Here is a 16,809-nt window from a genome sequence, read left to right on the forward strand (position 1 = left end):
CCACCATGCCCAGCTAATTTTTTTTGTATTGTTAGTAGAGACGGGGTTTCACTGTGTTAGTCAGGATGGTCTCGATCTCCTGACCTTGTGATCCGCCCACCTCGGTCTTCCAAAGTGCTGGGATTACAGGCATGAGCCACTGTGCCTGGTCGTATGTCTTTTTTTGAGACAGAGTCTTGCTGTGTTGCCCAGGCTGGAGTGTAGTGGTACTATCTGGGCTCACTGGAACCTCTACCTCCCGGGTGCATGCAGTTCTCCTCCCTAGCCTCCCAAGTAGCTGGGTTTATAGGCACGTACCACCAATCCTGGCTAATTTTTGTATTTTTAGTAGAAATGGGTTTCACCATATTGGCCAGGATGGTCTCAAACTCCAATCCGCCCACCATGGCCTCCCAAAGTGCTGGGATTACAGGTGTGAGCCACCACACCCAGCCAAATTGTATGTCTTTGATCATTAATGGAGATAACTGTCTCAATCCAACTTGCTACAGTGATTGCCTTTAAAATGGACATTATGGCCAGGCACAGTGGCTCAGGCCTTGGGAGGCCAAGGCAGGAGGATCACTTGATGCCAAGAGTTCAAGACCAGCCTGGGCAACACAGCAAGACCCCCATCTCTACAAAAAAATAATTTAGCCAAGCGTGGTGGTTCATGCCTGTAGTCCCAGCTACTGGGGAGGCTGAGGAGGGAACATCACTTGAGCTCAGGAGGTTGAGGTTGCAGTGAGCTATGATCACACCACCGCACTCCAGTCTGGGCAACAGAGTAAGGCCCCATCTCAAAAAAAAAAATAAAGACTCCTTCAGAGTCTTCTTGGAGAGCGTAGAACGCCAACCCAAAGCTCCCACCCCAGCCTTGTGCAGGGAGGAGGCGGCCTGAAGTGAAGAACGGGATCTGGCGCACACCCTGCTCTTCCGCGAGGGCCGCTTCACGCTCACCACGGGCAGTTTTCTTATTTCATGAAACAGGCCTCACGTACCATTTGCCAATCTGCTTAACTATCCTAAGCTGCTTCCTCTGCCTGTGTGTTACTGATCTTCATGTTTACATAATGGCCTCTTGCGTGTTTTTGTTTTTAAATAAAGGTGGCTTGGCTAGGTCGAGGCCTACATGTCTTAAAACCCATGCGGCTAAACGCAGCCACAGAACACTTCATAAGGTCAGGCCGCATGGCAGGGCACCCAGCAGGTGCAGGTGGTCAGAAAGACACCACCCCCAGGTAAAGCCGTGGCTCCCACCATCGGGAGAAGTCAGACTTTCAGCAAGCAGAGAGCTCCCTCAACCCCCATGCTGCTGTCCCTGTCCTTCCTGCCACTGGTCACCTGGAGAGGGAACGAGGGTGAACTAAAGGCCAGAATGAATGAAAGGCTGCACCTGGTGTGTCACCTGGGCGACAGAGTGAGACTCCATCTCAAAAAAAAAAAAAAAAAATTGTTTAAAGTTACTTTGTCTTTGTAGATTGCAGTGATGTAAATACAGATTAAAGGAAGAGTAACGGTCATCATTAAAGGCCCCCAGCCTGAACTGTGCCCTTTGCTTTCAGCTCGCAGATTCACTGGTGCCCATGGAGATCAAGCCTGGCATCTCCTTGGCAACCGTCTCAGCCGTGCTGCACACCAAAGATAACAAGCACTTGCTTCAGGTAGGGGGTGCTGGGCGGGAGTGGAGGGGACCCTCTCCCCAACAAGAGACCAGACCACCTAACAGATTATATTTGAAACAGCACTTCATATGCTTTTGTGAGATGCAGTTGTGCTCTGTCGCCCAGGCTGGAGTGCAGTGGCACAAGCTCTGCCTTGCGGGTTCACACCATCCTCCTGCCTCAGCCTCCCAAGTAGCTGGGACTACAGGTGCCCGCCACCACACCTGGCTAATTTTTGTATTTTTAGTAGAGACGGGGTTTCACCATGTTAGTCAGGATGGTCTCGATCTCCTGGCCTCGTGATCCACCTGCCTTGGCCTCCCAAAGTGCTGGGATTACAGGCATGAGCCACCGCGCCCGGCCCATGAATTCTTGTTGAAGAATTATTTCCCTGGCCATGTGCCTCAGAGAGGCTGCTTTGCCCAGAGATGAGGCCGCACATCATCCCAAGGGCTGCCACAGGGACATTCCATAGGGGAGCGCTGCCATGCAAGGCAGGGCAGCAGGTGCAGCCCTGCCCTTGGGGGCTGGAACTGGAGGGCACCTGCATGAAGCTGTGGCTGCCTGAGAGCCTGGCCCTGCCACTGACCCGCACACAAGCAGGTGGCACTTCGGCTCCAGGGCAGGCACTGCATCTTAAGAATTCCTTTCAGATCTAGACTGTGTCACTTTTATGCCACATGTAGAATTGCTCCTAGCTACCACTTAAAGTCTGTTAGACCCTGTGCTGGGTCCTTGACCCGCCTTGTCTTACTGAGCCCTCAGAATTCGCTGCTGTCATCATTTTGTAGGCAGCTTCTCTAACATTGGCCAGATGGTGGCAAAGCTGGGGTTTCCCCCTTTTGGTCTGACCGCACAGTGAGTGTACCTAGCCACAGGGTCATGACTGTACCTGCAACACGACACAGTGTATTGTGGAGAATTTACTCAGCAGATACTAAAGTGAACCACCTGAAAGTTTAACAGTGGATCTTGATAAAAGGCAGAGATCTTAGCGAATAAGGTGTTGGTCGGGTGGACAGTTGAGCATCAGAGCGTGTGGATATGGGGCGCCCGGCAGCCAGGGAACTTGAACTGAGTGCCACCTGAGGAAACCGGGCCAGGGCTCTGTGGCCTGTGAGGACAGGATAGTCTCAGGCTCTCAGTGTGGCCTGCAGTGGCCCCTGCTGCTCAGAGGAAGCTCATGAAAGCCACTCTTTCCTTCTGCTCTAGCCCCCTCCTCGGCCCGCCCAGCCCACCAGTGGGAAGAAGAGAAAGCGGGTGAGCGATGATGTCCCGGACTGCAAAGTCCTGAAGCCTTTGTTGAGCGGTTCCATCCCCGTGGAGCAGTTCGTGCAGACCCTGGAGAAGGTGAGCAGGTTTCGCGGGCGCCGTGGAAACGCCACACGTGGCAGCCTTTCTCTGGCTCACTATGGCCCCCTGGCTGCAGGGAGTGGATGTTGCTGCTTGTCACTTAGTCCCTGCTGTCCTGTGGCATCTGCTTGGTCTAAGGTCCTGCTGGGAGACCCAGGAGAAAGACAGCGGACTGAGGAGTGCCCCGTCCTTCCTGCCAGCACGAGGTCACCAGAAGGCCTCTCCAGACTGAAGAAAAAGCTGCTTCCACACACAGATGTGATGAGTGGGGCAGGGTAGGGAGGCCAGGACAAAGGAGGACCCCGCCCTGCCAGAGCCTTGCGCTTCCACGCATGACTCCTTGCTGTCAGAGGGGAGCCAAGGCTCCAGCTGAGTGTCAGGATTTGCAGGAGGCCATGGAGGGAGGGGACACTGGCCCTTCCCCTCTGTCTCAGCAGCCCTGATGGCTGCTTCTCCCAGACATGAGATTTCTTGACTATGATTAAAAGAAAAAAAAAATCTAACCTTAAAGGTTGTAATTTTGGCTTCAGTCACAGGACTTCAGAGATGACTTTATTAGGATTATAGAGTCCTTGATAGGAAGGAGAAGGAATTGGCTAAAGGTAATACTGTTCATGCTGCTGCTTGCAAGAACTGCAACAAATTATAATTACATGGAAGGAGATTTCTACAAATTTTCTATCCAATGTAAATATCACAATTACGGACTTTCAAATCTTAAAGACTTTCCCTTTCCTAGGATTGGTTTTCTCCACCTGTCGTTGATCTTCCCATAGGGAAAAGGCTCTGGCTGGGTGGTTGCAGCTCTCCTCCACCCTCCTCCATGACCTTGCAGGGCTCCTGGGCCCTACTGATGGGCCTCAAGCTGGACTTTTTAAAACTTAAGATGAGGACCTTCTGCCTGGCCTGGCCTATGTCCTGACCCAGTGTTCCACCCTGGCACGCCCACCTCGGCTCCTCTATGCAGGAGGAACAAGCACCTGTCCAAGTCCCTAGGGGAGCCTGCAGCCATGAAGTACAGGTGGCCTCCCCACACCGAGGCCCTTCACCTGCTGTGTGTGTGTTTCAGGCACATGCCTCCTTTCCACGTCACGTCTGATTTGGAAGGAAATTCTGTCCTTAGCAATAGCTGAGAAAAGTTTGCTCTGCTGCCTTCTCTCCTTCACTCTTGAGAGGGCTCTGCCAAGTCCCACAGTCAGGGGTATCTTGGTGTCACCTGGCATTTTCCTGGAAGCTCAGAGAGCTGCAACTTAGGAGGGAGCTTTGTCACCAGGGGACGGCATGGTGCAAGCAACCGAGCGTCCCAGACTCCTGAACATAGGGCTTGGACGTGCCCTCAAAGAGCTCACAAAGCTTAGGCAGGCTGTGGAAATTCTGTTCTGTTTTGCATGAGATTTTGCATGTTTTGGGTCTCTTTTCAAGTATATGAAACTATTGCTGTCAAAGGCCCTATGACTAGTCTGAAGAATTAATGTTGAGGCGTGTCAGTTTCTAGAAAGTTCGGTCAAGTCTGCAAAGTGTAGTTTATAGATCTCACAGCTGCAGTCCGCCCACCCCGTTCTCTCTTTTCTTTCGGAGCAGCACGGCTTCAGTGATATTAAGGTGGAGGACACAGCCAAGGGCCATATCGTCCTGCTCCAGGAAGCTGAGACGCTCATCCAGATTGAAGAAGACTCGACCCATATCATCTGCGACAATGACGAGATGCTCAGAGTGCGACTGCGGGACCTTGTCCTCAAATTCTTACAGAAGTTCTGAGTGGGCCGTCTGAGCCACTTCCCTGAAATCCTGCAGGCCCTCACTGGCTGCCCTCACAAGCCACCTGACGAGTGGCATGAGAGGCCGTTAACCATGTCTTTGTGGTGTCCTCTGGCTTAAGGAGTGAAGAGGTGGCTCTTGAGGGAAATGGTCTGGACTTACTTCCAGCACTGTTTCAGGCAAGAACTTTCCCTTTCAACTTCAGGCTAATTTCTTCTCAACTCTGGCTCTCCTGAGGAGCTGAAGGGTGGCAGAAGTGGAACGGAAGCAGTTTTCCAAGAGGCTCATGGGAGCCAGGGAGGCGGAGATGACCGGCTGGCTGTCTCACATGGGTCCCAGGCCTCGGGCAGGGGAGCCAGCCTTTGGTTTCGTTTACTTGCCTACAGTGCTGCACCCAATAAGATGATCCCAAAATATGGTAAAGTGAACCCATCTATCTGCATTTTCTACTCTGAGCACATTGGTTAATAAAAACTTATTTTTATATAATTAGCTGTCTTCTGTTGAATCTACAATCTTTATATTGATTTAGTAGCTGAAAAAATATGAAAATATACAGACAGCATGAACTTAGAAAACACCACAGCAAATTGAATTTTGATGTGTATGTTAAATCATATAATTTGCAGTTTATAAAAACACAGATCTGTTTCTTCTTAAATTGCGTACGAAGGTGCTCACCTTTAAGCTGTGGCTGCATGGAGAGTGATGCAGGTCGGTACCCCAGCCTCAGGCTCCACCTGCGCCACCTCTCCCACAGAGCCTCAGTCTCTGCGTTAAACCGAGTGTTACTCACGGATACCCTCAGAGCCACTCGTCACAGGAAGCTTTCAGACAAAAGTAACCTCACAAAAGACGACTGCTTTTGAAGTGTATAAAACCAACAGTTGTCAGGTCAGATAGCATGAGCTGTGACACTTTGTGAGTTTTAAGAACAAATCTTAGCCCTGGCGGGCCATGCTAGGTAGTACGCCCAGCGCAGGCTGTTCTTAACCGTCTTGGAGTGATTGAAATCCAGTCAGAAGTCAGCCTCCAACTCGGCTGACTGCTAAACAGCACACGGGGATTTAGTGACCCGATAAATACATAACATGAACAGCTGCAGAACTGACTGCTCTGGCTTTATGGCGCATTATCACTTCTGTTGGAACGATCATATCGGTGGGAATGACTGCTTCAGTTTGCCATCTCCGACCTTACCAAACCTGGGCACAGGAATGCTTAAGCAGGTTTCTATTTTCCAAGGTTTGGGTCCACTCCAGTCAAGGGATAGGCTACAAAATAAACGAGGCTTCCAACCACGGGGCAGGACTGACATTACAAGAGATGAATGTGCCATGGCTATGAACATTTAGTTTTCTTTTTAGAATTACAAATAGGCATCCCAGGCAGGCATACTTCCAACAGAACCTTTGAGAGAATCAAGTGAAATTAAATTTTAAAAACATCTGAGGGCCAGGTGCAATGGCTCACACCTGTAATCCCAACAATTTGGGAGGCTGAGGCGGGCAGATCACAAGGTCAGGAGTTCGAGACCAGCCTGGCCAACATGGTGAAACCCCATCTCTACTAAAGATACAAAAAAAACTTAGCCAGGCATGGTGGCACGCACCTGTAATCCCAGCTACTCGGGAGGCTGAGGCAGGGGAATCACTTGAACCCGGGAGGTGGAGGTTGTAGTGAGCTGAGATCATGCCACTGCACTCCAGCCTCGGCAACAGGGCAAGACTCCATATTAAAAAAAAATCTGAAATGCAAAAACAGTGTAAGCTAGAGCTCAGGAGAAACCAAAAATTTTGGTTTTATTTAAATGTCCTAGCAATGCTATCTAGGAATGATGGGATCTGTCAAGCCTGTCTGCTGTGAAAGGGCTTGATCAGAGAGCCCAGTGCTGGTCCCTTGAGGGGGGTTGCAAAAGAAGTAAGCAGTAGGAACAAGTGAGTCAGTGGGTGCCCAATGAGCAGGGTGAAACTTAGGAGGTTTTAATCAAGTCATCACCACCCACTTAGTGGCAACAGTCAGAGGCAGGAAGCAGCAAAGACTCATGCTTTATAGAGAAGAGAGAAAAATCCAGAGCCGGCCTTTCCAGGTATGAGAAGAGCAGTTAGGAGTAATTGCCTAAAGTTCAGGTATTTGGATACCATGCCAGGTTGATTAGAAGACTCAGAAGAAGCGGCATAAGTGGCATGAGCAGCAGATGTGGCCTGGCTGTATCAGAGATGCGGCTCACTGACACTAACTGATATTGACTGACATTGACACCAACCTGGTGAAGACTCTGACATCCAGAAAAGTTTGTACTCAAACCCAGTGGAATCCTAGTGATTAACTGAAAAAAACTTAACAATAGTGCAGAGACCTCATATTATTTAAGTCTTAGTACAAAGTGATATATTAGGTATATATTGCACAACAAATTACCCCAAACAGTGGCTCACACCTGTAATCCCAGCACTTTAGGAGGCGGTCGAGGTGGGCAGATCACAAAGTCAGGAGATCGAGACCATCCTGGCTAACATGGTGAAATCCCATCCCTACTAAAAATACAAAAAATTAGCCAGGCATGGTGGTGGGCACCTGTAGTCCCAGCTACTCGGGAGGCTGAGGCAGGAGAATGGCATGAACCCAGGAGGCGGACCCTGCAGTGAGCCAAGATCACGCCACTGCACTCCAGCCTGGGTGACAGAGCGAGACTCTGTCTCAAACAAACAAACAAAAAAAAAACCAGATGTTTCTTCTGTTTCTATGGTCGGGAATCTGGTGTGGTGTGGCTTAGCTGGTCGACCCTGGCTCAGGGTCTCCTCTTCACACGGCTGCAGTCAGGTGTTGGGTGAGGGAACAGAGGTTAAGGAACTTTCCGCAGAACAGCCAGTGAGTGGCTTCTGCCTTACCACAACACCATGGGTGAGTATCAGGTCAGCAGCTGGCCAGGAAATGGAAATCTGTCTTTTAGGCCATTGCTTTTCAAGTCACATGTACTCCATCTCTCCCGATCCCTGGAGAGCTTGAAGCTTTTGGCCCTCACAGTTGTCCTGTAAAGGCGTTTCCAAACTGTAATGAAGTATCAACAGAAACAGGAGTGAAGAAACCTTTAAACCTGCATAATGACATATTAACAGGAGCCAAGCAACCAGTGGGAAGGAAAGGAGCACACTCTTCCTCTGGCCCTGAGTCCAGTTTTTTTCCTGAAGCCAAGAGAAGCGAATGCTGCCTCACTGCTTTAGGCCATCTATAAGAAGGTAGACAACACTTACCTTTCAAACGCACTGCAGTGGGACTACAGACAAATAACAGTAGTCTTCTTTGAACCTAAAATAGAGTGGAAATAACCAACGACAATCCTGGAGGAAGTCACAGGTAAATCCTGGAGACCAGCAGTGCTGAGCTGAGCCGGAGGGCCAGTCTCACTGAAGACTCAATCCAGCCTCCGTCAGGAACTGATCTTCTAAAGATCAAATACCAGAGTCTCTACTGCTCCTTGGCAGCCCATTATGGCTTTTAATCACATCATAAAACATGATATACATTATGGCCAGGTGCAGTAGCTTACACCTGTAATCCCAGCACTTTGGGAGGCCAAGGTGGGCGAATCACAAGGTCAGAAGTTCAAGACCGCTTGGCCAAGATGGTGAAAACCCGTTTCTCCTAAAAATACAAAAATTAGCCAGACGTGGTGGCAGGCGCCTGTAATCCCAGCTACTCGGGAGGCTGAGGCAGAGAAACCCGGGGAGGGGGCGGGGGGATGGAGTTTGCAGTCAGCCAAGATCACACCACTGCACTCCAGCCTGGGAGACACAGCATGACTGTCTCAAAAAAAAAAAAAAAAAAAAAAAAAAAATATATATGCGCGTGTGTGTATATATATATATGTGTGTGTGTGTGTATATATATGTATACGTGTATATATATGTGTGTATATATGTGTGTGTATATATACACACACACATATTAAACGTAAACTTCTGAGTCACAGGACCACAGATCTTTGAAAGGGGTGTAAACGCCCATCTCCTTAGGCATGTAGAATATTTCTTGCTTCTCTTATGTTGGCATTGCAGGCCATTGAAAAAAAAATGCGTAGCCCCCACGTAATGTTGTTTGTGTTAGCAGGATTTACCCTTTACCTTTCTCTACAATAAACATTCCTAATCCATGTGTAAGTCTCCCTGATGTAGTTATCAAATCAATCACCGGTAAAAAGTAACTTCTCATTCTGAGTTACCAAACACATTATCAATTAAGTTTGCTAACATTTTGTTAAATTATCCAATATTAAGTTTTTACTCTAGTAACTATTCATAGTTGCTTCACATACTTTGGAAATAATGGCCTTTCATTTCACAAAGCCTTTCCCAGTCATCAGGAAGCACCTTCCAGTCATCAGGGGGCATTAGTTGGCACCTGCTCACATATTCGGTGTGTTGTGCTGTCTATCATGGCTTTAGCTCACCGTCACAGATAAGCCCTTCTCCCAGACTTACAGCTAGAGAGGAGCACATTTCCAGGACCATGAGCACCCTGAGGACAGAGTCTGTTTTTTCCACCTTGTCCCAGCATGAGGCTTGGGGGAAGAAGGTAAGGAAAGAAAATTTCAGAAATATTTAGGAATTACAGGCCAAAACAACATTTCCTGGTGGGTCAGTTTTTTAACTGCAATATTCTAAACATGGGAACCTGCACATAAGTGTAAAAATCCCTATCATTTAGCCCGTGCTTTAAAATAGCTACTTGATTCAGTGGGCAGCTTCCTGATGAAAAGAGGTCGGTAACTGTGGCCAACAAGCCAAATCTGGCCCACAAGCAGACTTGTTGGAAAAAAGATGCAACAGAAATCACATGTGGTCCACAAAGCCTAAAACATTTGCTGACCCTTTACAGAAAAAGTACGCCAATCCCTGCTCAGTGTGTTGAAACATTTCTATAGTACTTATTCAAGTAATGGTCAAATAATGGAATGGCGATGTAACAGCTCCCATCAGACCTGACCCTCCTAGAGATAAAACTATAAACTCCGGACGTATGTAGTTAGGTAAGTAGGTAGACAGAACAACCTACCACAAAAAACAATTCCATTAGCATAGAGATTTTATCACCCTGGTAATGATTATTAAAACAACCAGACAAAAAAAGTAAGTTCTTTAGATGACCTGAACAAAACTGTCAAAAACTTTGACGTAATTGATACTTTTTAGAGTACTTGCTCCACAGCAGCAGAATGTTTACCATGAAAACCACATGCTAGGTGATAAAACACATCTCATTACATCTAAAAGGACTGAACGCATACACAAAACCTTCTCTCACCACAATGGAATTAAATTCAAACTCGACAAAATATTTTGGAAAACCACAAATATTTAGAAATCAAACACTTCTGGTTGGGCGTGGTGGCTCACGCCTATAATCCCAGCACTCTGGGAGGCCAAGGAGGGCGGATCACGAGGTCAGGAGATTGAGACCATCCTGGCTAACACGGTGAAACCCCGTCTCTACTAAAAGTACAAAAAATTAGCCGGGTGTGGTGGCGGGCGCCTGTAGTCCCAGCTACTCAGGAGGCTGAGGCAGGAGAATTGCGTGAACCTGAGAGGCGGAGCTTGCAGTGAGCTGAGATTGTGCCACTGCACTCCAGCCTGGGCAACAATGCAAGACTCCATCTCAAAAAAAAAAAAAAAAAAAAAGAAAGAAATTAAACACTTCTAAAATAGCTCATGGATCAAAGATGACATCACAAAATGAACTGGAAAATATTTTGAACAGAAAAATAAAGCTCAAAATGTATAGGATGCTGCTAAAGTAGTGCTTAAAAGTCATTTTATACCTTGAAATGCTTACAGAAAAAAATGAAAAGCCTAAAATTGACCTAAATTTTTACCTTAGAAGACTATAAAAAGGGCCAAGTAAACCCAGAGAACACAGAGGAAAGAAATCATAAAAGGACAAATGAACAAAACAGAATAGAGAAAACTAACAAAGTCAAAAGCTGATTTTTGAAAAGATCAGCAGAATTGATACACACCTCATTACACTGATCAAGGAAAGACAGGACCGACTGCCCATATGGGCAGTGAAAAAACTATGGTCATCACTACAGATCCTACGGATATGAAGACGACAACCAATCGGAAAGGAAAAGGGGGGTATTACTAAAGAGCCTACAAATATTAAAGGGATAAAAAGAATACCAACTTATGCCAACAAATTTACCACCACAGATAAAATGAAAAATTTCCTTTGAAGACACAAATAGACAAAGCTCATTCAACAAGAAAAAGAACTTGATATTCACTTAAGAAATTAAATTTAGTATCTTCTCACAAGGAAAACTCCAGGCCTAGGTGGTTTCCCTGGGAAACTGTATCAAACATTTAAGGAAGAAATAACACCAATCATGTATAACCTCTATGAAAAAGAGGAAGAGGGGATACTTCCAATCCTTTTTAAGGGGCCAGCATAACTCTAATACCAAAACCTTACAAAGTCATTACCAAAAAAGAAAATGAGAAGTAAATATATCTCATGAACATCAATGCAAAAAACAAAAACAAAAACTTCAATTATCAGCAACCTGAATCCAGCAATACACAAATAGGATAATATGACATGACCAAGTAGGGTTTATCCCTGGAATGCAAGGATAAATATTTGAAAGCCAATCTAATTTATAATAGCAGAATAGAGGAGAAACCCCATATGATCATTTCAATAGATACAGGAAAAAAGCATTTGATGAAATTCTCTAACAGCACTCAGCAGACAGGAATAAAAGGGAACATACTCAACCTGATAAAGGTCATGTATGAAAAACTTACAGCTCAGTGAAATACTAGAGCTTTTACCCAAATATTGAGAACAAAGCAAGGTGCCGATCCATACTACTGTTCTATAGTGTTCTTGGAGTCCCAGTCATTGCAGTAAGGCAAAAATGAAAAGGAGAAGGCAGGCAGGCATACAAACAGATAAAGCATAAAGGTAGGAAAGAAGTAAAACTGTTTTCAGATGAGACTTTTTACATAGAAAGTTCTAAGAAATCTAGAAAACTACTGGAATAAGTTCGCAAGACTGCAGAATACAAGGTTAGTATCCAAAAGTCAACTGTATTTTATATATTAACATGTTTTTGAGAGAGAGTCTTGCTCTGTCACCCAGGCTGGAGTGCAGTGGCAGAGTCATGGCTCACTGCAGCCTTAAACTCCCAGGCTCAAGTGACCCTTCCACTTCAGTTTCCCAAGTAGCTGGGACCACAGGCACATGCCACTGCATCCAGCTAATTTTTTTTTTCTTTTTACTTTTGTAGAGACCCACCTTGGCCTCCCAGAGTGCTGGGAATAAAGGTGTGAGGCACAAAACCTGGCCAGAAAATAAAATGTTTTTGAAACAGCAACTTCATTCATAATAGTGTGAGATAACTTTTGAAAATATATGTAAGATCTCTACACTAAAAGTCTCAAAACCTTGCTGAAATTAATGACTTGAATAAACGGAGAAATATACCATATTCATGGATTAGAAGACTCAATACTAACATTTTAATTCTGCCTATTGATTTACAGATTTGATACAATACCATCCCAGCAGACAGCCACACCACAACCTAACCCAATGTTTTAAGTAGGTAAAGGACTTGAATAAACATTTTTCCAAAGAAGATACATGGATGGCCAATAAGCACATAAAGAGATATTCAACACTAGTCATTAGGGAAATGAAAATCAAACCCACAACAAGGTACTTCACACCTACTAGGATGGCTGTAATATTTTTTTAAATTTTTTATCAGAAAGTAAGTGTTGGGCCGGGCATGGTGGCTCACGCCTGTAATCCCAGCACTTTGGGAGGCCAAAGCAGGTGGATCACGAGGTCAGGAGTTCAAGACAAGCCTGGCCAAGATGGTGAAACAAAAATACAAAAAATTAGCCCGGCGTGGTGGCGGGTGCCTGTAACCCCAGCTAGTTGGGAGGCTGAGGCAGAGAATTGCTTGAACCCAGGAAGCGGAGGTTGCAGTGAGCAGAGATTGCACCATCGCACTCCAGCCTTAGTGACAGAGCAAGACTCCATCTCAAAAAAAAAAAAAAAAAAAAGAAAGTGTTGGGAGAAGTGGAGAAATTGGAACCTTCATACACTGCCAGTGGAATGTAAAATGACACAGCTGCTATGGACGACAGTTTGGCAGCTCCTCAAAAAGTTAAATTACCATATTGAATTGAAATTACCATACAGAATTACCATATTGTCCAGCAACTCCACTGCTCTATAGATACCCAAAAGACTTGAGAGCAGGGACTCAAATATTTGACCACCTATGTTCTTAGCAATATTATTCCCCACCTGAGTAACCAAAAGGTGGATGCAACCCAAGTATCCACCAACAGATGAACAGATAAACAAAATGTGTAATATACATACAATGAACTATTATCCACCCACAGAAAAGAATGAGATTCTGATACACGCTGCAATGGGTAAACCTTGAAAACATGCTAAGTGAAAAAAGTCAGACAAAAAAGACCACATATTTTATGATTCATTGATATTCAAATATCCAGAATAGATGAATCCATAGAGACAGAATAGAGGTTATCAGAGGCTGGAAGTAGTGGGGGAATGGGAAGTTACTGTTTAGTGAGTACAGAAATTGAGATGAAAAAGTTTTAAAACTAGCTAGTGGTGATGATTACACAACATTGTGAAGGTACTTAATGGAACTAAATGGTACACTTTAAAATGGCTAACGTGGCAAATTTTATGTTTACATTTTTGTATCTGATATCCCAGGTTTCTTAGAAAAGACTGGCAATATTGAGATGGATTTTATATAAGCATAAGAGCTAATACCACAGAGCTAATTCTAAACTTGACAGAGAAATACAAAGTAACTATAATATTGAAAGCGATCTTGGAGATGAACAAAGTTGGAAAGCTACGTTCATCAAGACAGTATGGAACTGGCACGAGGATGAACCAAGCAGCGTAACAACAAAGGTTGCTCAGAAATAGAGCCCCACTTCTATAATGGCCACCTTTTCAACAAAGGCCCTAAAGCAATCCAATGGGGAAGGGAAAGTCTTTTTAACAAATGGTGCTGCAATGCCCATAAAAAGAATCAGAAACCTGACCACCACACACCATACATAAAAACTGAGATGGATCTTTAATTACAAGAGCTAATACCATACAGCATTTGGTGAAAAACACTGAAAATATCTTCATGATGTTGGGTAGGCACAGGTTTCTTGGGTCACTGAAAGCAGTAACAAGAGAATTGTACCTCCTCAAAATTAAAAACTTCTGCTAATCAGAGGACACCATAAAGAAAATGATTAGGCAAGCCACAAATTAAAAAAATAATTTACAAAACATATCTGACAACAGACTAGTGTCCAGGGCAAAGAATTCCTGTAACTCAGTAATAAAAAAGACGATACATCCATACAATGTTATTCAGTGAGAAAAGAAATTGGTTATCAAACTGAAAAGATACAAAAGAACCTTAAGTGCATATTATATTACATGAAAGCAGCCAATGTGAAAAGGCCACATGCTGTATGATTTTATGTGACATTCTGGAAAAGGCCATAGTGTGAAAACAGTAAAAAGATCAGTGGTTGCCAGAGATTCAGAGAGGGAGGGAGGGACCAATAGGTGGAGCGCAGGAAGTTTTTAGGGGAGTGAGACTGTTCTGTATGATACTATAATGGTGGATATTTGTCATTACATATTTGTCAAAACCCACGGAATATACAACACAATGAATGAAGCCTAATGTAAACCATGGGCTTGAGTGAACAATGTGTCAACACTGGCTCATCAGTTGTACCAAATCCATCACACTAATGGCAGATGTTAATAAAGGGCAAGTGAGGAGTGAGGTGGAAGAAGAGGAGAACTCTGTACTTCCCATGCAGTTTTGCTGTAAATCTGAAACTGCTCCCCTCAAAATCTATTAAAAATGTAGGAAGAAAAGAAAGCAATTCAAAAAAGGACAATCCAGTTTTTCTTAATGGGCAAAAGATGTGTACAGATAATTCATAAAGGAAATATATATAAACGGCATAAACACATGAAAAGGTACTTAAATCATTAGGAAAATGCAGAATGAAACGGTAAGACACCATTACTCACCAGAATGGCTAAAATTAAAAAGACTGACAAGACCACAGATTGGTGAGGATGTGGAACTGGGAGTCTCATAATTACTGGTGTTAGTACAAAATGGAATGATCGCATTGAGAAAAGGTCTAGAAGTTTCTTATAAAACTAAACATGTATACATCTATCATATTACCCAACAGTTCCACTCCTATTTACCCAAGAGAAATAAAAATCCACAGAAAGACTTGCACATGAATGTTCAGAGAAACTTTATTCGTAATATCCAAAAACTGGAAACAGCCCCAGCACCTATACAATAGAATGGACAGATTTTATTCGATTCATACAAGGGAATACTAAGCAATGAAAAGTAACTAATCATCCATCTATGCAGCAATGATGGATGCCTCTCCAAAATGTTATGCTGGGTGTGTAGAAGACAAACACAACAGTAGAAATTGTAGGACACTATTTATATGAAATTCTAGAATATGGAAAACTAATCCAAAATGAAAAAAACAATCAGCACTGGCTATGTCTGGGGATGGAGGATGTGGGGACTGACTAGGAGGAAGGAACATGAGGGGACTTTGAGTTGATCATAGTGTTCTGTATCTTGAGAGGGGTCTGGGTTACACAGGCATGTGCGTTTGTCAGAACTCAAAAGAATGCACACTTAAGATGTGTGTAAGTTTAAAATAAATTTTACATTAAAAACACAAATACTGCCCTATAATTGACAGTTGTATGCCCACGTATGTAGAAGGAAATGCATCGATGTTACCAGTTTACTCAGAAATGCAGCCAGTGCACTGTGAAAGGATGAATGAAGGAACAGGTGAAGGGACAGGGCATGGGAAGATAGGACGCTCCAAGGCAGGTCCAGTAAAATGACAGACATATACATTTATACCCCAGAAATAATTTCAACATTGCTGTATGTTTGAAATGTGGGACCAATTGTTTACATCAATAGAATTTAAGTAGTTTAAATGCTAACATGACAGTCCTACAACAGGACCAGCAGTTGTACTTTACTTTTTTACTTCTTATTTTTATGAGACGGAGTTTCTTGTTGCCCAAGCTGGAGTGCAATGGCGCAATCTCAGCTCACTGCAACCCCCACCTCCCGGGTTCAAGCAATTCTCCTGCCTCAGCCTCCTGAGAAGCTGGGACTACAGGCACGTGCCCCCACACCTGACTAATTTTTGTATTTTTAGTAGAGATGGGGTTTCGCCATTTTGGCCAGGCTGGTCTCAAACTCCTGACCTCAGGTGATCCACCCGCCTTGGCCTCCCCAAGTGCTGGGATTACAGGTGTGAGCCACTATGCCCAGCCTGTACTCTTTCATAAACATGAAGACAGATGAAGAAAGGTAAAACAGTTTGCCTAAGCTGTGATTTCTAAGTGGCCCTCTTCAGTCTGTCAAAGCATTCATTCATGAGAAAACTATGGAACTCCTGTTGTGTGCTGTGTTCTCAAGAGGCTGCAGTCTGGTGTGGGAGGCAGAGCAGTGGCCAGCACACAGCATGGTGAGGCGACAGAGCATGGGGGCTCTAATAGGAGATGGGCAGGGCACACAGCCAGGCGCTGGTGCTCAAACCTAGTGGAAGGCAGAAAGAGCCATGAATAAGTGGACAGTATTTTACTCCAGTAACAGTTCATTTTTATTGTGTCAAACAGTGGACTCTACATATATTATGTTATTTAATTTTTAACATATGCTTAGGAGATGGGCACAACTTTTGCCATCGTATGGTGGGATTAGAGCCTAAAATATTAATAGATAACTTGCTCTCCACCAGTGTGATGGGCAGCCCAGGATCTGCACCCAGTCTGTTCTAGGATCCAGACCTTGACCTGCTACATTCTCCTTTCTTCTTTTCAGTATCTTCATAACATTCTATTTTTAATTTTTTTTGTAGAGATGGGGGTCTTGCTATGTTGCCCAGACTGGTCTTGAACT

The 16,809-nt window shown here is 44.6% G+C and overlaps 1 protein-coding gene across 2 annotated transcripts in view; it reads left to right on the top strand.

The window, feature by feature from the left end:
* Positions 1 to 5,243, top strand: part of INTS9 (integrator complex subunit 9) — a 140,554-nt gene extending 135,311 nt beyond the window's left edge. For both annotated transcript variants that reach the window (XM_050802481.1, XM_050802482.1), the window contains 3 exons: positions 1,545 to 1,643; positions 2,856 to 2,993; positions 4,578 to 5,243. In XM_050802481.1, the coding sequence (XP_050658438.1) occupies positions 1,545 to 1,643; positions 2,856 to 2,993; positions 4,578 to 4,754 (414 nt within the window). In that variant the 3' untranslated portion in view covers positions 4,755 to 5,243. The remainder of the gene's footprint in view (positions 1 to 1,544; positions 1,644 to 2,855; positions 2,994 to 4,577) is intronic.
* Positions 5,244 to 16,809: the final 11,566 nt, after the last annotated feature.

Source organism: Macaca thibetana, chromosome 8, assembly GCF_024542745.1.
Source record: "Macaca thibetana thibetana isolate TM-01 chromosome 8, ASM2454274v1, whole genome shotgun sequence".
NCBI lineage: Eukaryota > Metazoa > Chordata > Mammalia > Primates > Cercopithecidae > Macaca > Macaca thibetana.